This window comes from Carcharhinus amblyrhynchos, unplaced genomic scaffold (genome assembly GCF_965287045.1).
Source record: "Carcharhinus amblyrhynchos unplaced genomic scaffold, sCarAmb.v2.hapA scaffold_50, whole genome shotgun sequence".
NCBI classification, from domain to species: Eukaryota; Metazoa; Chordata; class Chondrichthyes; order Carcharhiniformes; family Carcharhinidae; genus Carcharhinus; species Carcharhinus amblyrhynchos.
This window is the reverse complement of record NW_027649791.1, coordinates 2,221,212-2,240,082: the sequence shown is the minus strand read 5'-3', so window position 1 is coordinate 2,240,082 and position 18,871 is coordinate 2,221,212. Positions and strand designations below refer to the sequence as shown.

Sequence of the window (18,871 nt, the reverse complement as noted above, 5' to 3'; positions counted from 1 at the left end):
TTGGTAAATGTGAGGTCATCCATTTTGTTAAGAATAACAGGAAAATGGACTGTTATTTAAATAGTAAAAAATTACAACATGCTGCTGTGCGGAGGGACCTGGGTGTCCTTGTACATGAATCACAAAAAGTTGGTTTGCAGGTGCAACAGATAATTAAAAAGGCAAATGGAAGTTTACCCTTCATTGCTAGAGGGATGGAGTTTAAAAACAGCGAGGTTATGTTACAGCTGTATAAGGTGCTGGTGAGGCCACATCTGGAGGTCTGTGTACAGTTTTGGTCTCCTTACTTGAGAAATGATATACTGACACTGGAGGGGGTGCAGAGGAGATTCACTAGGTTGATTCCGGAGTTCAGAGGGTTGGCTTATGAGGAGAAACTGAATAGACTGGGGCTATACTCATTGGAATTCAGAAGAATGAGGGGAGACCATATAGAAACACACAAAATTATGAAGGGAATAGATAAAATAGAAGCAGGGAAGTTGTTTCCACTGGCAGGTGAAACTAGAACGAGGGGGCATGGCCTCAAAATAAGGGGGAGCAGATTTAGGACTGAGTTGAGGAGGAACTTCTTCACACAAAGGGTTGTGAATCTGTGGAATTACCTGCCCAGTGAAGCAGTTGAGGCTACCTCACTGAATGTTTTTTGAACAGTAAAGGAATTAAGGGTTATGGTGAGTGGGTGGTTAAGTGGAGCTGAGTCCACAAAAAGATCAGCCATTGAATGGCGGAGCAGGCTCGATGGGCCAGATGGCCTACTCCTCCTGCTCCTGGTTCGTATGCTCTTAAAAACACGTGACCTGCCAACCAGTCTTCTTCCTAACAATGCAGGGTCATAAAAGATCCCAGAGTAAAAAAAGAAAAAAAGGCCCATTTAAACCACAAAAGGAGCAATTAAAGGAATCCTACAGATACCACAGCAACAATGAAATAAGCTGAGGTTGTGAGAGCTGCAGAGAACATGATTTTTAAAAAATCTTAAAGGTGCACTAATGCCACAACAGAATCATCTTGTAATTGAAGGGTTGTATACAAATTTTATTCCACCTCCATTAAGTTTCTTCAGCTCATTTTGACAAACAAACACATATATGGGAATATGAAGTAGGAAGAGAAATTGACTATTTGGGCCCTCAAGCCTGCTCCACCATTCAATTAGATCATGGCTGATCTGTTTATGAATTTCCCATCTATCTCCGATAATCTTTGATTCCCTTGTCTAACCTTTCCCTTAAAAATATTCATTGACCCTAGTACCACTGCCTTCTGAGGCAGAGAGTTCCAAAGTCACACAACCATCTGAGAGCAAATAATTTTGTCATCTCTGTCGTGTAAAGATGACTCCTGAATTTAAAATTGTGTCTCCAAGTGAAAACAGTCAGTTGGCCATGTTCTTATTGAATGCTGGAACAGGCTTGAGAGACCATGTGGTGATGAGAAAATAGGATGGCATTTTACAAAGAAATGGCAAAGTATCAGGTTCTGATTGAAAATCTGCATGTTTCTCTCCAGAAACACAGCCAGGGTTTCTCACCAGATATTCTGATACTTTGATGGAACAAAGATTGGGGAGAGTGGGGGTGTAGTTGCATGGTTTATACTGCCATTCTCGTGGGGTGGGGTCAATTGGGGTGCCACTTTTGAAGGGCACTTCAATCTCAAAGACCCCCTCCATGCATAGAGGACTCCCCCCACCCCCCCATCAAGTATCACATCTGCCCCGCCCCCCAAAAGGCCTACCTTGCTGGCTTGCCCCTGGCACTGCCAACCTGGCATCAATAGTTGACCACTCTGTCGGCCCCAGATCTGACATAATGCAAATTTTCTTTGTAGTTCTCTGTCTATTCAGCAGAATTAACTGCCACATTTTTCATTAAAAATATGAACGTGACACTCAAATTCAAGTAAAATATTGATGTAAATTATTTTCCTCATTTAGTCTGGCTGTGAAGAGGCTGTGATTTTAAAGAACTGTTGGGAACATTTTGAATTGCGATAATATTAGAACCAAAGCTTTGATGATGTGTTAATGCGTTCACACCAGTTTTAATGTTGATGTTTCTTCTTGCATACTTTTACAATTCCTCATTTCACGATTCAAATACAGGCCTGTGTTAGCTGTCTTTGAAGTGAATATTCAGGAGGTGGATATTTTTGCACGTGAGGAAGTATTCCAAGAAATTACATCCTCCCTGGGGCCATCAGATGCAACTGTGGTGATATGTCTCAAAGGAGCAACCAGTTCAGAAAGAGAGGCATTTCCAGATGACCTAAGCAATGAGATTATTAATTGCCTTCAGAGTTACGGCACTATTTTACTGGTGAGGTAAGTGGTGGTTACCAGAAATAAATGGTCCTGAAAATATTCAATTTTATCTTTGTCTTTTATCAAAATCAAGAAAAGAGTTTGAGTAAAAATGACCATTATTAATTGTTGTGCCATTACAAATAGGAAACTATTGCTATCTATTGATGTACCTCATTCAAACGTGAAGAGCATGTTTAATAAAGACAAAAGTTGCTGAGAATACTCAGCAGCTCTGATATTGATGGAGAGAGAAGTAAAAGCTGAGATTTTATTGACATAGCTGCAGCAATCAACAATGAATCAGGACAGCTCTGCTTCTCCCATTTGTGGGACGTCCCCTCCATGCTGCAGAGCCTCGTCCATGTTTGATTAGAGGTCCCCCAGCTCTGATCCTACAAGGAGGCATTCAGGATTCACCAGGCAGCCTCTCCATGCAGCAGATTGCCGTCTTCCACATTCTACACTGTTGGTAAAATGCCGTGGCGTCGGCAAAATGATGGGCACTGTGCCTTCCCTTGTCATTTTACGGAGCTGCCCATCTCTCAGACCATTCCCAGAAAACTGGTAAAATCCTGCCATGAGCTAACCTTTCAAGCCAAAGACCTATCTTCAGAATGAATGGAATCGCAAATCATTGAACAGGAATGTTAGGCTGGATTATCATGGAGTCAGGGAGACTCTGTGGAGGTCTATAAGAGATATCCGAGACCTAATTCCTGGATTTCCGATCCATCCTGGTGCCCTCAGTTTTCACCAATGTAAGTTTAGGATGTGTGCAGACATGGGTTACAAACCGCAGCCTGCATTCTGCGCTGGGCTGGTCCCATAACCGGGATAAGTATGACGTGTGTCATCCAGGACTTGCTGCAAATGGACACCGACTGCTTCAGTATCATAGAACATAGAACATTACAGTGCAGAACAGGCCCTTCGGCCCACGATGTTGCGCCGACCAGTTAAAAAAAACAATGACCCACTAATCTAAACCAATCCCATTTCGTCCATAAACCTATCCACCAATCTCTTAAACGCCCCCAAACTAGGCGCATTTACAACCGCAGCAGGCAGGGCATTCCAATCCCTCACCACCCTCTGGGTAAAGAACCTACCCCTGACATCCGTCCTATAACTACCCCCCCTTAATTTAAAGCCATGCCCCCTCGTGCTAGCTTTCTCCATCCGAGGAAAAAGGCTATCACTGTACACCCTATCTAAACCTCTAATCATCTTATATGTTTCAATAAGATCCCCTCTTAGCCGCCTTCTTTCCAGCGAAAACAACCCCAAATCCCTCAGTCTCTCCTCATAGGACCTCCCCTCCATACCAGGCAACATCCTGGTAAACCTCCTCTGCACCCTCTCCAAAGCCTCCACATCCTTCCTGTAACGTGGGGACCAGAACTGCACACAATACTCCAAGTGCGGCCGCACCAGAGTTGTGTACAGTTGCAACATGACGCTGCGACTCCTAAATTCAATCCCCCTACCAATAAACGCCAAGACACCGTATGCCTTCTTAACAACCTTATCTACTTGATTCCCAACTTTCAGGGATCTATGTACACATACACCTAGATCCCTCTGTTTATCCACACTATTCAGAGTCCTCCCGTTAGCCCTATACTCGACACATCTGTTATTCCTACCAAAGTGAATCACCTCACACTTCTCCGCATTAAACTCCATCTGCCACCTCTCGGCCCAGCTCTGCAACCTGTCTAAGTCTCCCTGCAAACTATGACACCCTTCCTCACAATCTACCACACCCCTTTTAATTTGATCTAATTTGAATTTAATTTAATTTGAAGTAATTTGATCTCCTCAATCCTAAATGATTGGCCCCTTATCCTGGGACTATGTCCTTCTTGGGATGTAAGACTCCCGGGCCAGTGGAAAACAATCTCTCAGTGTCTACCCATTTAAGTTGATCCTGAGGGATTTTCTCACATTGGTTTTGCTAAAGATAACTTTATGTGGCAGGACGATAATTGTTTCTTCCTTCATTTGTTAATAGCAGCAGAGTTGTGTGTCATTGTTGACCTAAAACTTGTCCATCCAACTTCTACAGAACTGAAAAGAATTGTGGCAGTACGCCAATGTTATTGATGTGTTGTGTATTATGCCTGACTACCAAGTTCACAAGAACACAACAGGAGCCTATTGAGCCTGCTCCTCCATTCAGTATGATCATGGCTGACCTTGGGCTTCAGCTCCGCTAACTCCCCATATCTCTTGATTCCATGTGAGTCTAAAAATCTCTCTGCCTTAAATGATGGAACATCCACAATCTCTTGAGGTACAGAATTCCAAAGATGCAGAATCACAACCCTTTGAGTGAAGTAATTTTCTCTCCTCAATCCTAAATGATTGGTCCCTTATCCTGGGACTGTGTCCTTCTTGGGATGTAAGACTCCCGGGCCAGTGGAAAACAATCTCTCAGTGTCTACCCATTTAAGTTGATCCTGAGGGATTTTCTCACATTGGTTTTGCTAAAGATAACTTTATGTGGCAGGATGATAATTGTTTTTACTATATTCCTGTTAGGTTTGATCACGGACAGATGCTGGTAACTTTTCAGGATAGCCGGATGGCTCTGAAAAGTTTGGATCTAGATGGAATAAAGGTAAGTCTGGTTTTGATGCAGAATGATTTCCAGCTTGCATTTTAACTCCTCCTATTGAAGGGGGTCAGTAAATCTGTTAAAATGATGATTTAGGACTCTGTTTTTACTGCTTGGTTCCTGCCTTACACCATCTTAACTGCAGTTTTGTTCAATGATACTGGGGCTGACCGAAGTAAGCAGTAATCTCAATATATTCAAACTGTGTTTGATTAAAAGTCCAAACCAATTCTAACATCTAAAAATAGGTGTCTGCTCTGCCCTGAATCTGTTGAACGTGGTAGAATGGTTTTTCAAAAGAATGGGACAAAGTGGCAGTAAATCCCTTAGACCTGATGAGCTAAATCTTGGGATTCTAAAAGAGGTGTAGAATTGGTGAATGCATTGGTTTTAATTGTTCAGAATTCTTCAGATACTATTGGAAGAATTGCATACATGATCCCACTAGAAATAGTTGTTTGGTATATAGAATTTGAATATTTCTCAAAAAAGAGATTTTTTGTTGAAGCTTTTCACCTGTCACTCATCAGAACGATTTGCAAAAATACCAGTGTTAGTGGAAACAACAAATTTACACTGTATGAGAAGAGAGTGCTGATTGGATGGTAAGTGGTATTCTGATTGGTAGAGGCATTGTCATGCATAATGCTACAAATAATAGTGACGGCCAAGCGTTTGAAATTTAAACCAGGTAACTTGACACTGATTAGTCAAGGCATTGCTGTGAGGAATGAATTAGCTGAAGCAGACACGATTGTGTTAGTTTCTTCTGTCTGCAAAGAATGGGTTCTGTGTGTCATTACATGCAGCTTCTGGTGCATGCGAATGTGCCATGCTGTGAACCCAATTGACATTGATCAGCAGTGTAATGCTTAGCACACTGAGGATTATTTAGAAAATGTTGTCAAATCACAGAATCACGTCTAATTTTGGCACTCTGTTTTGAGTTTTTCAAGTACGGGCTGGTTAGATATGATCTGTATCTTGCCTATCGTGAACAGCAGCTGGGACATGCTGTTTGATACAATCTGCCTTCATCAGTCTTTGGGATGTATAGCCCACATACCAGCATCACCCCCAGCACTAAAATTCATACGCTACAGTACTCATTTGTGTGATAGGTAGTACTACTTTTTAACTTAATGACAGATCCTGTTTGTGGCAAATACCACGTGTTGCCATTGCGTATCAGCAGCATGAGTTTTTTAAAAAGTTTAAGTTAACTTAGTGTGACAAGTAGGCTTACATTAACACCGCAATTAAGGTACTGTGAAAATCCCTTTGTTGCCGCACTTCAGCGCCTATTCGGGTACACTGAGGGAAAATTTAGAATGGCCAATGTACCTAACCAACACATCTTTTGGACTGTAGAAGGAAATCGGAGCACCTGGAAGAAACCCATGAAGTCATGGGGAGAATGTGTAGACTCCGCACAGACAGTGATTCAAGCCAGGAATTGAACTCGGGTCTCTGGTGCTGTGAGGCAGCAGTGCTAATCACTATGACACCGTGCTGTCATGAAACAGCAAGCCACAGATTTTGAGATAGCTTGCCCTTCCAGGGTAATCTGAGATCGACTGGGCTGGAAGTGACAGTCTTAGACCCATTCACGAGCAATCCATTCTTTTCGGCCATTATTATTCCACAAGCTAGAACTTTGCTGATGGATTTTCAACAGTGCCACAAAACAGACCATGTGCCCCACATCAAAAGTGTTGCCCTTATCAACCTCTGTTACTTCTTCAAAAAATTCCGGCAAACTAGTCAATCATGATTCCCTTAATGAGTCCATGTTGAATTTCATTAATGATCCTGCATCTGTCTAAGTGACTATTGATTTTGTCCTGAACCATAGTTTCCAGAAGTTTGAAGTCAAACTGACTGTAGCTGCTGGCTTTATTCTTGCACTCCTTTGTGACCAAGGATGTAACAATCACAGTTCTCCAGTCCTTTTCACCTACCCTGTTCCTCTCTCCCATCTCAGTATCTCATCCGGTTCTGGTACCTTATCAATTTTAATTAAATATAGCCGTCCTAACACCACCACCTTCTCAATTGTAAATTATTTTGAGTGTACTAGTTGCCTCCTTTCTCACCTCAACCTGGGTAGCATCTTCTTCCCTTCCAAAGATTGATGCAGAGTACTAATTTAATACCTCTGCCATTTCTCATTCCTTCATATGCAAGTCTCCTTTTTTATCCCTACTCGGCACCCCTCTTACCATCCTTTTAATATTTCTATGCTTATAGAAGACACAGAACAGTACAGCACAGGAATAGGCCCTTCAGTCCACCAAGCCTGTGCCGACACATGATGCCTTTTCAAACTAAAGACCTTTTGCCTCTACGTGGTCCGTTTCCCTCTATTCCCTGCCTATTCATGTATCTGTCAAGATACCTCTTAAGTGTTGCTATTGTAATTGCTTCTATCAGCACCTCTGGCAATGCATTCCAGTCACTTACCACCCTCTGTGTAAAAACTGTGCCACTCACATCTCCTCTAAACTTTCCCCCTTTTACCTTAAACCTATGTCCCCTGGTCATTGACAGTTCTACCCTGGGAAAAAGATGCCAACTATCCACTCTATCCATGTCTCTCATAATTTTGTAAACTTCCATCAGGTCGTCCTTCAGCCTCCAACATTCAAGTGAAAACTACTCAAATTTATCCAATGTCTCCTCATAGCTAATACCTTCCAGACTAGGCAACAACCTCTGTGACTAAAGAGGATACAAAGATTTTATACAAGGCCCATCCAAAGTTTCCACATCCTTCTGGTAATTGGGTACCGGTCTGGTGACCAGAATGGTACCCAATATTTTAAATGTGATTTATCTAAAGTTCTGTACACATAACTTACTAATTTTTATACTCAATGTCCCAGCTAATGAAGGCAAGGATGATGTGTCTTCCCAACAACCTTATCCACTTGCGCTGCCACTTTCAAGGAACTGTGAACCTGTCCGTCTCGGTCCCTCTGTAAACGTTTCTAAGGGTTCTGCCTTTTACTGTATACTTCTCTCCTGCATTAGATCTTCCAAAAGCATATCCTCGTATTTTTCTGGATTAAATTCTATCTGCCATTTCTCTGCCCAAGTCTCCAGCCTATCTATATTCTGCTGTATCGTCTGGCAATCCTCCTCACTATATCTGCAGTTCCCCCAATCTTTGTGTGGTCCACAAACTTCCCAGAATACTACTGATCATAGATATCAGTTCAGAAAAACACTCTTCCACTGCTACTCTCTCTCCTATAGATTCATAGAGATTTAAAGCATGGAACCTGTACCCCTAGATCTCTTTGTTCTGTAACTCTCCCCAGTGTCCTATCATTAACAGACTAAGTCCTGTCCTGGTTCGATCTACCAAAATGCATCACCTTGCATTTATCGCAATTAAACTTCATCTGCCATTCAACAGCCCACTGGCCCAATTGATCAAGATCCCGTTGCAATCCGAGATAACCTTCTTCAATCTGCACTATACCTCCAATCTCAGTGTCATCTGCAAACTTCCTAACCATGCCTCCTATCTTCTCATCCAAATCATTAATATAAATGACAAATAACAGTGGACCCAACACAGATCCCTGAGGCACACCGCTGGTCACAGGCCTCCAGTTTGAAAAACAACCTTCTACAACCATCTGGCTTCTGTCATCAAGCCAATTTTCCATCCATTTAGCTACCTCACCCTGGCTCCTGTGAGATTTAACCTTGTGCAACAACCTACCATGTGGTATTTTGTCAAAGACCTTGCTAAAGTCCATATAGACAACATCAACTGCACTGCCCTCATCTACCTATTGGCTACCCCTTCAACTAAAAACTCAATCAAATTTGCGAGACATGATTTTCCACTCCCAAAGCTATGCTGACTGTCCCTAATCAGTCCTTGCCTCTCTAAATGCCTGTAGATCCTGTCTCTCAAAATACCTTCCAACAACTTACCCACTACAGATGTGAGGCTCCCCAATCTGTAGTCCCCAGGCTTTTCCCTGCAGTCCTTTTTAAACAAAGGCACCGTCCAATCTTCAGGCATCTCACCTGTGACTATCGATGATTCAAATATCTTTGCTAGTGGACCCACAATTTCCTCCCTAGCCTGCCACAATGTTTTGGGATAAACTTCATCAATTCCCGGGGATTTATCTACCTTGATGACTTCTAGTACCTCTTCTGTAATATGTACACCCCTCAAGACATCACTATTTATTTCCCCAAGTTCCCTATCACCCATGCTTTTCTCAACAATAAATACTGATGAAAAATATGCATTTAAGATCTCACCCATCTCTTGTGAATTTGCACATAAATTACTTTGTTGATCCTTAAGAGGTCCAACTCTCCCCCAATTACTCTAGGCCTTTATGTATTATAGAAGCTCTTTGGATTCTTCTTTGCCTTATCTGTCAAAACAATCTCTTTTTGCCCTCTTGATTTCTCTTTAACCCTACTCCTACACACCCTATACTTTTCAAGGGGTTCACTTGATCCCAGCTGCCTATGCATGTCATGTGCCTCTTTCTTCTTCTTGACCAGAGCCTCACTATCCCGAGTCATCCAAGATTCCCTACTTCTACCAGCCTTGCCCTTCACTCTAAGAGGAATATGCTTACCCTGAACCCTGGTTAACACACTTTTGAAAGCCTCCCACTCACCAGATGTCTCTTTGCTTTCTCACAACAGACTCCCCCAATTAACTTTTGAAAATTCTTGCCTGATACCGTCAAAATTGGCCTTGCCCCCATTTAAAATTTTAACTTTTGGGCCAGACCTATCATTCCCCATAGCTATCTTAAAACTAATGGAATTATGGTCACTGGTCCCAAAGTGATCCCTCACTAACACTCTTGTCACCTGCCCTTCCTTATTTCCCAAGAGGAGGTCAAGTTTTGCCCTCTTTCCAGCCAGGCCATCTACATACTGAACGAGAAATTCTTCTGAATATACGCAACAAATTTCTCCATCCAATCCTCTAATGCTATGGGTGTTTCATTCAATGTTGGGGAAGTTAAAATCTCCTAACATTACCACCCTATTTTTCTTGGAGCTATCTGTAATCTCCCTACATATTTGCTTCTCAATTTCCCGCTGACTATTTGAGGGCCTATAGTACAACCCCATCAAAGTGATTTCCCCCTTCTTATTTCTCAGTTCTAGCCATATAAACTCAGTGGCCAAACCCTCAGGGAGTGCAGAGGAGGTTCACTAGGCTGATACTGGAGATGAGGGGGTTGGCCTATGAAGAGAGACTAAATAGACTGGGTCTGTACTCAGAGTTTAGAAGGATAAGGGGGAATCTTATAGAGACGTATAAGATAGTGAAGGGGATGGATAGGGTACAGGTAGAGAGATTCTTCCCACTCAGAGAGATAGCAGGACTAGAGGGCACAGCCTCAAGATAAGGGGGAGCAGTTTAGATCAGAGTTGAGGAGGAACTTCTTCACTCAAAGGATAGTGAATCTCTGGAATTCTCTGCCCGTTGAAGTGGTGGAGGCTACCTCACTGAATATATTTAAGTCACGGGTAGATAGGTTTTTGACAGGCAAGGGAATTAAGGGTTATGGGGAGAAAGCAGGAAAGTGGAACTGATCCACTTCAGATCAACCATGATCTTATTGAATGGCGGGGCAGGCTCGAAGGGCTAGATGGCCTACTCCTGCTCCTATTTCTTATGTTCTTATGTTCTCAGATAGATCCCCTCTCTGTACTGCCGTAATGTTTTCCCTGATCAAAAATACATCTCCCCCTCCCCTCTTGCCCCCTGTTCTATCTTTCTTATAGCATCTGTATCCTGGAACATTGAGTTGGCAGTTCTGTCCCTCCCTTAGCCATGTTTCAGTAATTGCTAGAATATCCCAGTCCCACGTAGCCAACCATTGCCCTGAATTCATCTGTCTTCCCCATCAGGCCTCTTGCATTGAAATAAATGCAGTTTACTTTGGACTTCCCTTTCTCTCTGCTGTGCTTTTGTCTGATCTGTCTGGTATTAAGATTACTGACACTGCCTTTACTATGTAATGTAACATAATTAACTTCTGTGCTTTCCTTAACCTTCTCTTCTGTCTCCCTACTGCTTTGAGCACCCCCCCCCCCAAGCTAGTTTAAATCTTCCTGAGTGGCTCTAGCAAATCTCCCCGCTAGGATATTAGTCTCCCTCCAGTTCAGGTGTAACCTGTCCCTATTGAACAGGTCATTCCTTTCCCAGAAGAGATCCCAATGATCCAAAAATGTAAATTTAAATCCCTGCCCCCTGCACAGCTCTCAAGCCACGTATTCATCTGCATAATCTTCCTATTCCTACTCTGATTAGCACGTGGCACTGGTAGTAGTCCAGAAATTACTACCCTCGAGATCCTACAGTTTAGCTTTTTGCCTAACACTTTATATTTGCACTTCAGGACCTCATCCCTTTTCTTACCTATGTAGATGGTACCACTATGTATAATGACGTCTTGCTGCTCACCCTCCCTCTTAAGAATGTCTTGCAACTGCACAGAGATGTCCTTGACCTGGCATCAGGAAGGCAACACACCATCCTGGAGTCTTGATCACAACCACAGAAAAGCCTGTCTATGCCTCTAACTAGCAGGTCCCATATTACTACAGCTCGCTTGCTCTTTGCCTGACCCTGCAGAGCCAGGTGTGGTAGCATAGGACTGGCTGGTGCTGGTCTGTTCCCCTGACAGGCTATCCCCCTCAACGGTATCCAAAACAGTATATAAGTTTGAAAGGAGAATGGCCAATGACCAAACCAGTTCTGTATCCATCTTACCAGCACATTATGAATCCCATGTGATTGCACCTTCTGTATCGGGCTTCCATGACTTGTCAAGGGCCGTGCTGAAATCCATGTAGACAACAATCAACCATCAATCATCTTCACCGCTTCTTCAAAAAACTCAATCAAGTTTGTGAGACATGATGTCCCTCACGCAAAGCCATGCTGCCTATCACTAATAAGTCCATATTTCCAAATGTGAGTAAATTCTGCTCGTAAGCATGCTCTCCAATAATTTCCCTATCACTGATGTAAGACTCATTGGCCTGTAATTTCCTGGATTATTCCTGTTGCCCTTCTTAAAAAAGGAACAACACTGGCTATTCAGCAGTTCTCTGGGCCCTCTCCTGTGACTAACGAGAATACAAAGATTTTGTGCAAGGTTCCAGCAATTTCTTCCATCGCATCCCTCAGTATTCAGGGATAAATCCCATTATTCCTCAGGGTTTGTCAACCCTAAAGACTTTGAGGGATTTCCTTTTATGTTAGGTGCCAGTCTCTCTCAATGTTCTTTCCCTATCTTTTTTATTAGTTTTCTGTGAGCTCTTGGACAATATCTTATGCCACTAACTTCAGAAAAAGAGGCAAAGTATGATTCATGCCAGTAGGGGGAGTGGATGGAATCCATTCTTGCAGCAAAGCCAACTGCTGATGGCTAGAGGGTGCCATTGCACATGCACCTTGATTTCTCGGTGTTCTGTGTACAAGTATACATGGAACACAGAGATCTGCCACTCCTTCCACCCCTTGGGTATGGCCTGCCCGGCTCATTGAGTGGGACTAAAACAATTACAATCACCAAGGATAGGGTATTGAAAACAGAATTTTAAAAATGTTGGAAAATTAAAACCAGCAGCTAACCTACCTTAGCAGCTTTCATTATAATATTCCATTTCAATTGCAATTAACATTCAATTTACTTTCCTAATGACTTGCTGGATCAACATATTAACTTGTTGTTATTCATCTGCCAGGACACCCAGATCCCTCTCTACTTCAGATTTCTGCAATCTCTCCATTTAAATAATAAACTGCTTTCTATTCTTTTTGCCAAAGTTTACATTTTCCAATATATGTTCCCAAGCCATTTTTTTTAAACCACTCACTTAACCTATCAACGCACCTCTGCAGATTCCTTATGACTCTTCACAATTACCTTTCTTAGCTATCTTTGTGTGATCAACTTTGCAACTATACATTTGGTCCCTTTAGCTAAGTCATTGATATTAATTGTAAATTGTTAAGGCCTAGCATGGATCCATTTGTCACTCTACTCACCACAACTTGCCAACCCAAAAAGACCCATTATTTGTACTCTCTGCTTCCCCCGCTAACCAATTCTCTACCCATGCCGATATGCACCCCCCTCCCCTCCCCCACACCCAGAGCTGTTATTTTGCATTGAAATCTTTGATGTGATACCTTGTCAAATGCCTTCTGAAAATCTAAGACAGCATTTCCATAGGTTTTCCTTCATCTATGTTGCTTGTTATAGCTCAAAGAACTCCAATAAATTAATCAACAAAACCATGTTGAGTCTGCTTGATTGCATTCGGATTTTCTAAGTGCCCTGATTTCGCCTCCTTAATAATAGATTCCAGCAATCTCCCTATGGAAAGGTTAAGCTAATTTTCCTGCTTTCTGTCTCCCTCCTTTCCCGAGTAGAGGAGTCACGTTCACTATTTTCCAATTTTATGGAATTTAGGGAATTTTGGAAAATTAAAACCAATGCAGTTAACTAATCCTGCAGCTACTTCTTCTAACCCACTAGGATGAAAACCATCAGGATCTGGGCACATGTCAGCTCTTCGTTCTAATAATTTTCTTTATATTCCTTTCCCTGATGATTATAATTGTTTTAAGTTCCTTCCTCCCTTTCATCATCTAATTTATAATTATTCCTGGAATGTTATTTGAGTCCTCTACAGTGAAGACAGATGCTAAATATGTATTCAATTAATCTATTTCCTTATTTTACATTATTAACTCCTTATTTTCACTCCCTAGAGGCCTAATACTTTGCTTTTTTCACTTTTAAGCATCTGTAGAAACCCTTACTATCTATTTTTATATTTCTTGTGCTGGCTTTCTCTTGTAACTCACTTCTAGGAGATTTGTGCAGTAACTTCATTGCAGTGTTAATATAAGCCTATTTGTGAAACCAATAAATAAACTTTAAATTCCTTTTTTATTAATCTTTTGGTCATTCTTTGCTGTTTTTCATTTACTGTCCAGTCTGCTGATTTGCCATTCATTTTTGTGAAATCATACACATATTCTTTCAATTTGATGCTATCCTCAACTTCTTTAGTTAGCCCTGGATGGTGTGTCCTTCCCTTGGAGTCTTTCTTTCTCACTGGAATGTATGATTTGAGTATTCTGAAATATCTCCTTAAATATCTGCCACTGCATATAGGGTGGGATGTGGAAAAAGATGCCGTAAGAGGCTTTTGCATGGACCTACTTAGTATTAAACTGATCTTTCTCAACACCCTAGCTATGACTGTAACACTACATTCTGTACTCACTCTTTTCCTTCTCTATGTATGGTATGCTTTGTCTGTACAGCATACAAGAAACTACTTTTCACTGCATACTAATATGTGATAATAAATCAAATCAATGTATGTACTTTAATAAAAACAGAACTGAGGAAAATGACTGTGCAAAACTTTTGAGTTGCAGCAAAATGAATATTTTGAATAGCGTTGCACTTTAGGAAGAATGCCCAAGTGTTGGAGAATTTACAGAAGAGATTTGCTAGAATGGCCTGAGAGGTTTTAGTCATGTGGAATGTGCAGAGAACTTGGTATTAGTAAATTTAGAATTGAGGTTTTTAAAGAGTTCAAGACAGGACTCTTCCTTAGAAAGGGTCTGGTAAGGTGATAGTGGTAGGGGATGGGAGGGTCCGAGGGATTGATAGGAGGTTCTGTGGGCAAGGGCGCGACTCCAAGATGGTGGTCTGCCTCCCTGGAGCAGGGGTAAAAGATATAATGGAAAGGGTAGAGGGAATTTTGAAAGGGGAGGGGACCCAGGCAGAGGTCATAGTACACGTAGGGGAGGGGGATATAGGAAGGAGGAGTAGGGGAGAGGTCCGTAGGCAATTTAGGGAGTTGGGGGCCAAACTAAAGGGCAGGACCTCTAGGGTGGCACTGTCTGGGTTGCTGCCCAGTATGAGCAGGGCTAAGAATGACGAGATCATGCAGTTGAATGCATGGTTGAGGGACTGGTGTAGGGTAGAGGGGTTTACTTATGTAGATCATTGGGAGGTGTTTAGGAGAGAAAGGCAACTGTACAGGAGGGGTGGGGAGGATTTGAACGGGAGGGGGACTAGTGTCTTAGCAGGGAGGTTAGCTGGGGTGTTCAGGAATGATTTAAACTAATAGGGAAGGGGGGTGGGGAGGTGGCTGGGAGAGAGACGGGTGAAAGGAAAATTATAAGGGAGAAGGTGGTTCCGAGGGACATTTGTGGGTTGAACTGTGTCTGTTTCAATGCTAGGAGTGTGGCAGGGAAAACGGATGAGCTTAGGGCCTTGATGTTTGTGAGGCAGTTGGATGTGGTGGCTGTAACGGAGACGTGGTTACGGGAAGGGCAGGACTGGCAGCTGAATGTTCCTGGGTACAGGTGTTTTAGGTGTGACAGAGGAGGGTTGAAGAGAGGTGGAGGGGTGGCACTGTTAGTCAAGGAAAACATCACAGTAGTGCAGAGGGAGGGCGATATGGAAGAGATAGGGATTGAGTCGCTGTGGGTGGAGTTGAGGAATAAAAAGGGAGAGATCACACTGCTAGGGGTGTACTATAGGCCACCCAACAGCCCAAAGTCAGTGGAGGAGGGAATTTGCAGGGGTATTTTGGACAGGTGCAGAAAGAGTAGAGTGGTTGTAGTGGGTGATTTTAATTTTCCCGGAGTGAATTGGAGGGGGCCTAGAGCTGGGGGTACGGAGGGAGAGGAGTTTGTGAAATGTGTTATGGAAGGGTCGCTAGAACAGTATGTAACTTGCCCGACTAGGGGAGGGGCTATACTGGATTTAGTGTTGGGAAACGAGCCAGGGCAGGTGGGTGAGGTAGAGGTAGGCGAACATGTGGCGAACAGTGACCACAAGTCCGTCTACTTTAGGATAAAAATGGAAAGGGACGAGTGCCGTCCAAGCGGGAGTGTGCTGAACTGGGGAAAGGCGAGCTATGGCAGGATTAGGAGGGAGCTGCAGCAAACTGACTGGGAGGGACTGTTAGCTGGCAAGTCCACGGTTGGCAAGTGGGAGGCTTTTAGGGATAAAATGAAATGGTTGCAGGGGAGGTTTGTTCCGGTTAAGCGAAAGGATGGGAAAGGTAGGATTAGAGAGCCGTGGATTACGGGGGATATTGAAGACTTGGTTAGGAAGAAGAGGGAGGCGTATGATAGGTCAAAACAAATGGGTACGGAGTGTGCGCTGGAGGAATATAGAGAGAGTAGGAGGGAGCTAAAAAGGGGAATTAGAAGGGCGAAGAGAGGGCATGAGATGGCTTTGGCCGGTAGGATTAAGGATAATCCTAAGGCATTTTATTCCTATATTAGAGGCAAGAGAGTAGTTAGAGGGAAAATTGGTCCTCTTAGGGACAAGAGTGGAGAGTTGTGTATTGAGTCGGAGGGAATGGGGGAGCTCCTGAATGAATACTTTGCGTCGGTATTCACGAAGGAGAGGGGTTCGGAATCGTGCGGTCTCTTGGAGGGAGCGGAGGTTCAGTTGCAGGATATAGTTATTACGAGAGAGGAAGTGCTAAGGCTTTTAGGTAGCGTAAGGACGGATAAAGCTCCGGGGCCTGATGGTATTTATCCCAGGCTGCTTAGGGAGGCGAAAGATGAAATTGCTGGGCCTCTGGCGCACATCTTTGTCTCTTCTTTGGACACAGGTGAGGTCCCAGAAGACTGGAGGGTAGCAAATGTGGTCCCGTTGTTCAAAAAAGGTAGTAGGGATAACCCTGGGAATTATAGGCCAGTGAGTTTGACGTCGGTGGTAGGGAAGTTAATGGAAAAAATACTTAGGGGTAGGATGTATGAGCATTTGGAGCGTTGCGATCTGATTAGGGATACGCAACATGGCTTTGTTAGAGGGAGGTCTTGCCTTACGAATCTGGTGGAATTCTTTGAGGAGGTGACAAAAACGGTTGACGATGGGAGAGCCGTTGATGTCATCTACATGGATTTCAGTAAGGCGTTTGACAAAGTCCCTCACGGTAGGCTGGTAGAAAAGGTTAAGGCGCATGGGATACGAGGCCAGGTAGTTAGGTGGATTGAGAACTGGTTGGGAAATAGGAGACAGAGGGTAGTTGTGGAGGGTACCTTGTCGGGCTGGAGGCCAGTGACCAGTGGTGTGCCGCAGGGCTCGGTACTGGGACCTCTCCTCTTTGTAGTCTACATAAATGACTTAGAAGAGGGAGTAGGTGGTGTGATCAGCAAGTTTGCTGATGACACCAAGATGGCAGGGTTGGCGGGTACAGAAATGGATTGTCAGGTGATACAACAGGATATAGATAGGTTGGTGCAGTGGGCAGATAGGTGGCAGATGGCATTTAATCCTGACAAATGCGAGGTGATGCATTTTGGAAGGAATAATGCAGAGAGGAGTTATGTGATAAAAGGTAGGCCGATTAGGAGTATAGATGTACAGAGAGACCTGGGAGTGCAGGTCCACAAATCCATGAAGGTTGTGTCACAAGTGGAGAATGTTGTTAGGAAGGCTTATGGGATGTTAGCCTTTATAGGAAGGGGCTTAGAGTATAAAAGCTGCCGTCTAATGCTTCAGTTATACAGAACGTTGGTTAGACCGCATTTGGAGTACTGCGTCCAGTTCTGGTCACCTTATTACCGGAAGGACGTGGAGTCTCTGGAAAGGGTGCAGAGGAGGTTTACCAGGATGTTGCCTGGCATGGGGGGACTGGGTTACGAGGAGAGACTGAAGAGACTGGGGCTATTCTCCTTGGAAAGAAGGAGATTGAGAGGGGACATGATAGAGGTATATAAGATACTGAAGGGAATAGATAGAGTTAATAGTGAGAGACTGCTCCCTAGACTGGGTACGAACACAAGAGGTCATCAATTAAGGGTGAGGGGGGGGAGGTATAATTTGGAGGTAAGAGGAAGGTTCTTTACACAGAGAGTTGTGGGGGTCTGGAATGCGCTACCGAGTAGGGTGGTGGAGGCAGGCACGTTGGACTCGTTTAAGATGCAGTTAGATAGGCATATGAGTGAAACGGGAATGGAGGGATATGGTAGGGGCTATTAAATAGGGTTAAACCTCGGGAGACACCGGAAGGGCAGGCTGTATAACTAATATGTTTTGTCTTTATTCCACAGGTGGAGGTCCACCTCGTGTCAAGCGAGGGGCATGCACACGGCAGGTTGTGCGTGGGCTGCTCTTGGAAGTCCAGGAGTGGCCTAGTACTTCATGTCGGTGTGTGTGCTTGATCCTGGACCGATAGACGGGCTCCACAACAGCTCAGTGACTAGCACTGCTAGCTGTGCAGATACATGGATTTGGGCCTGTGTCTGTGGGAGTTTGCGCGTTCTCCCTGTGGCTGCGTGGGTTTCCTCCGGGCGCTCCGGTTTCCTCCCACACCCCAAAGATGTGCTCTTAGGCTAATTGGTTTCCACCAAATTGACACTATTTCTTCCCTGAATCTGACTGAGTAGGGTCCCATTCGTAGACATGCAGGGTAGAATAGGTGTAGGGCGATGCGGCGGCGCGGGCTCGTTGGGCCGAAGGGCCTGTTTCCCGTGCTGGGTTGTTCTTTATATATTTTCTTTAAAAGGAGACCAAAACTGCATGCAATACTCTAAATGTGGCCTCACCAAGGCCCTGTACCAAGACATCCCTGCCCCTGTACTCGAAACCTCTCACAATGAAAGCCAATGTGCCATTTGCCTTTTTTTACCACTTGCTTCATCTGCATGCTTACCTTCAGTGACTGGTGCACAAGGACACCCAGGTCCAGCTGCACAGACTCCCCTCTCCCAATTTACAGCCATGGTGAGAATCTGTTTCAGTTCATAGGAGGTTTGCTGACCAGAGGGCACAGATTTCAGGTGATTGACAATGAACCAGAGGTGAGATGAGTTTTCAACTAAACAATTTGTTACAATCTAAAATATATTGAAAGGCAGGTGGAAGCATGTTTTGTGC

At 43.7% G+C, this 18,871-nt stretch overlaps 1 protein-coding gene across 1 annotated transcript in view; it reads left to right on the top strand.

Annotated features, from left to right (window-relative positions):
* Nucleotides 1-18,871, top strand: part of LOC145337476 (synaptojanin-2-like) — a 204,190-nt gene that overhangs the window by 159,969 nt on the left and 25,350 nt on the right. Inside the window, exons 19-20 of the mRNA XM_080182266.1 lie at nucleotides 2,108-2,326; nucleotides 4,853-4,931. Of these exons, the coding sequence (XP_080038392.1) occupies nucleotides 2,108-2,326; nucleotides 4,853-4,931 (298 nt within the window). The remainder of the gene's footprint in view (nucleotides 1-2,107; nucleotides 2,327-4,852; nucleotides 4,932-18,871) is intronic.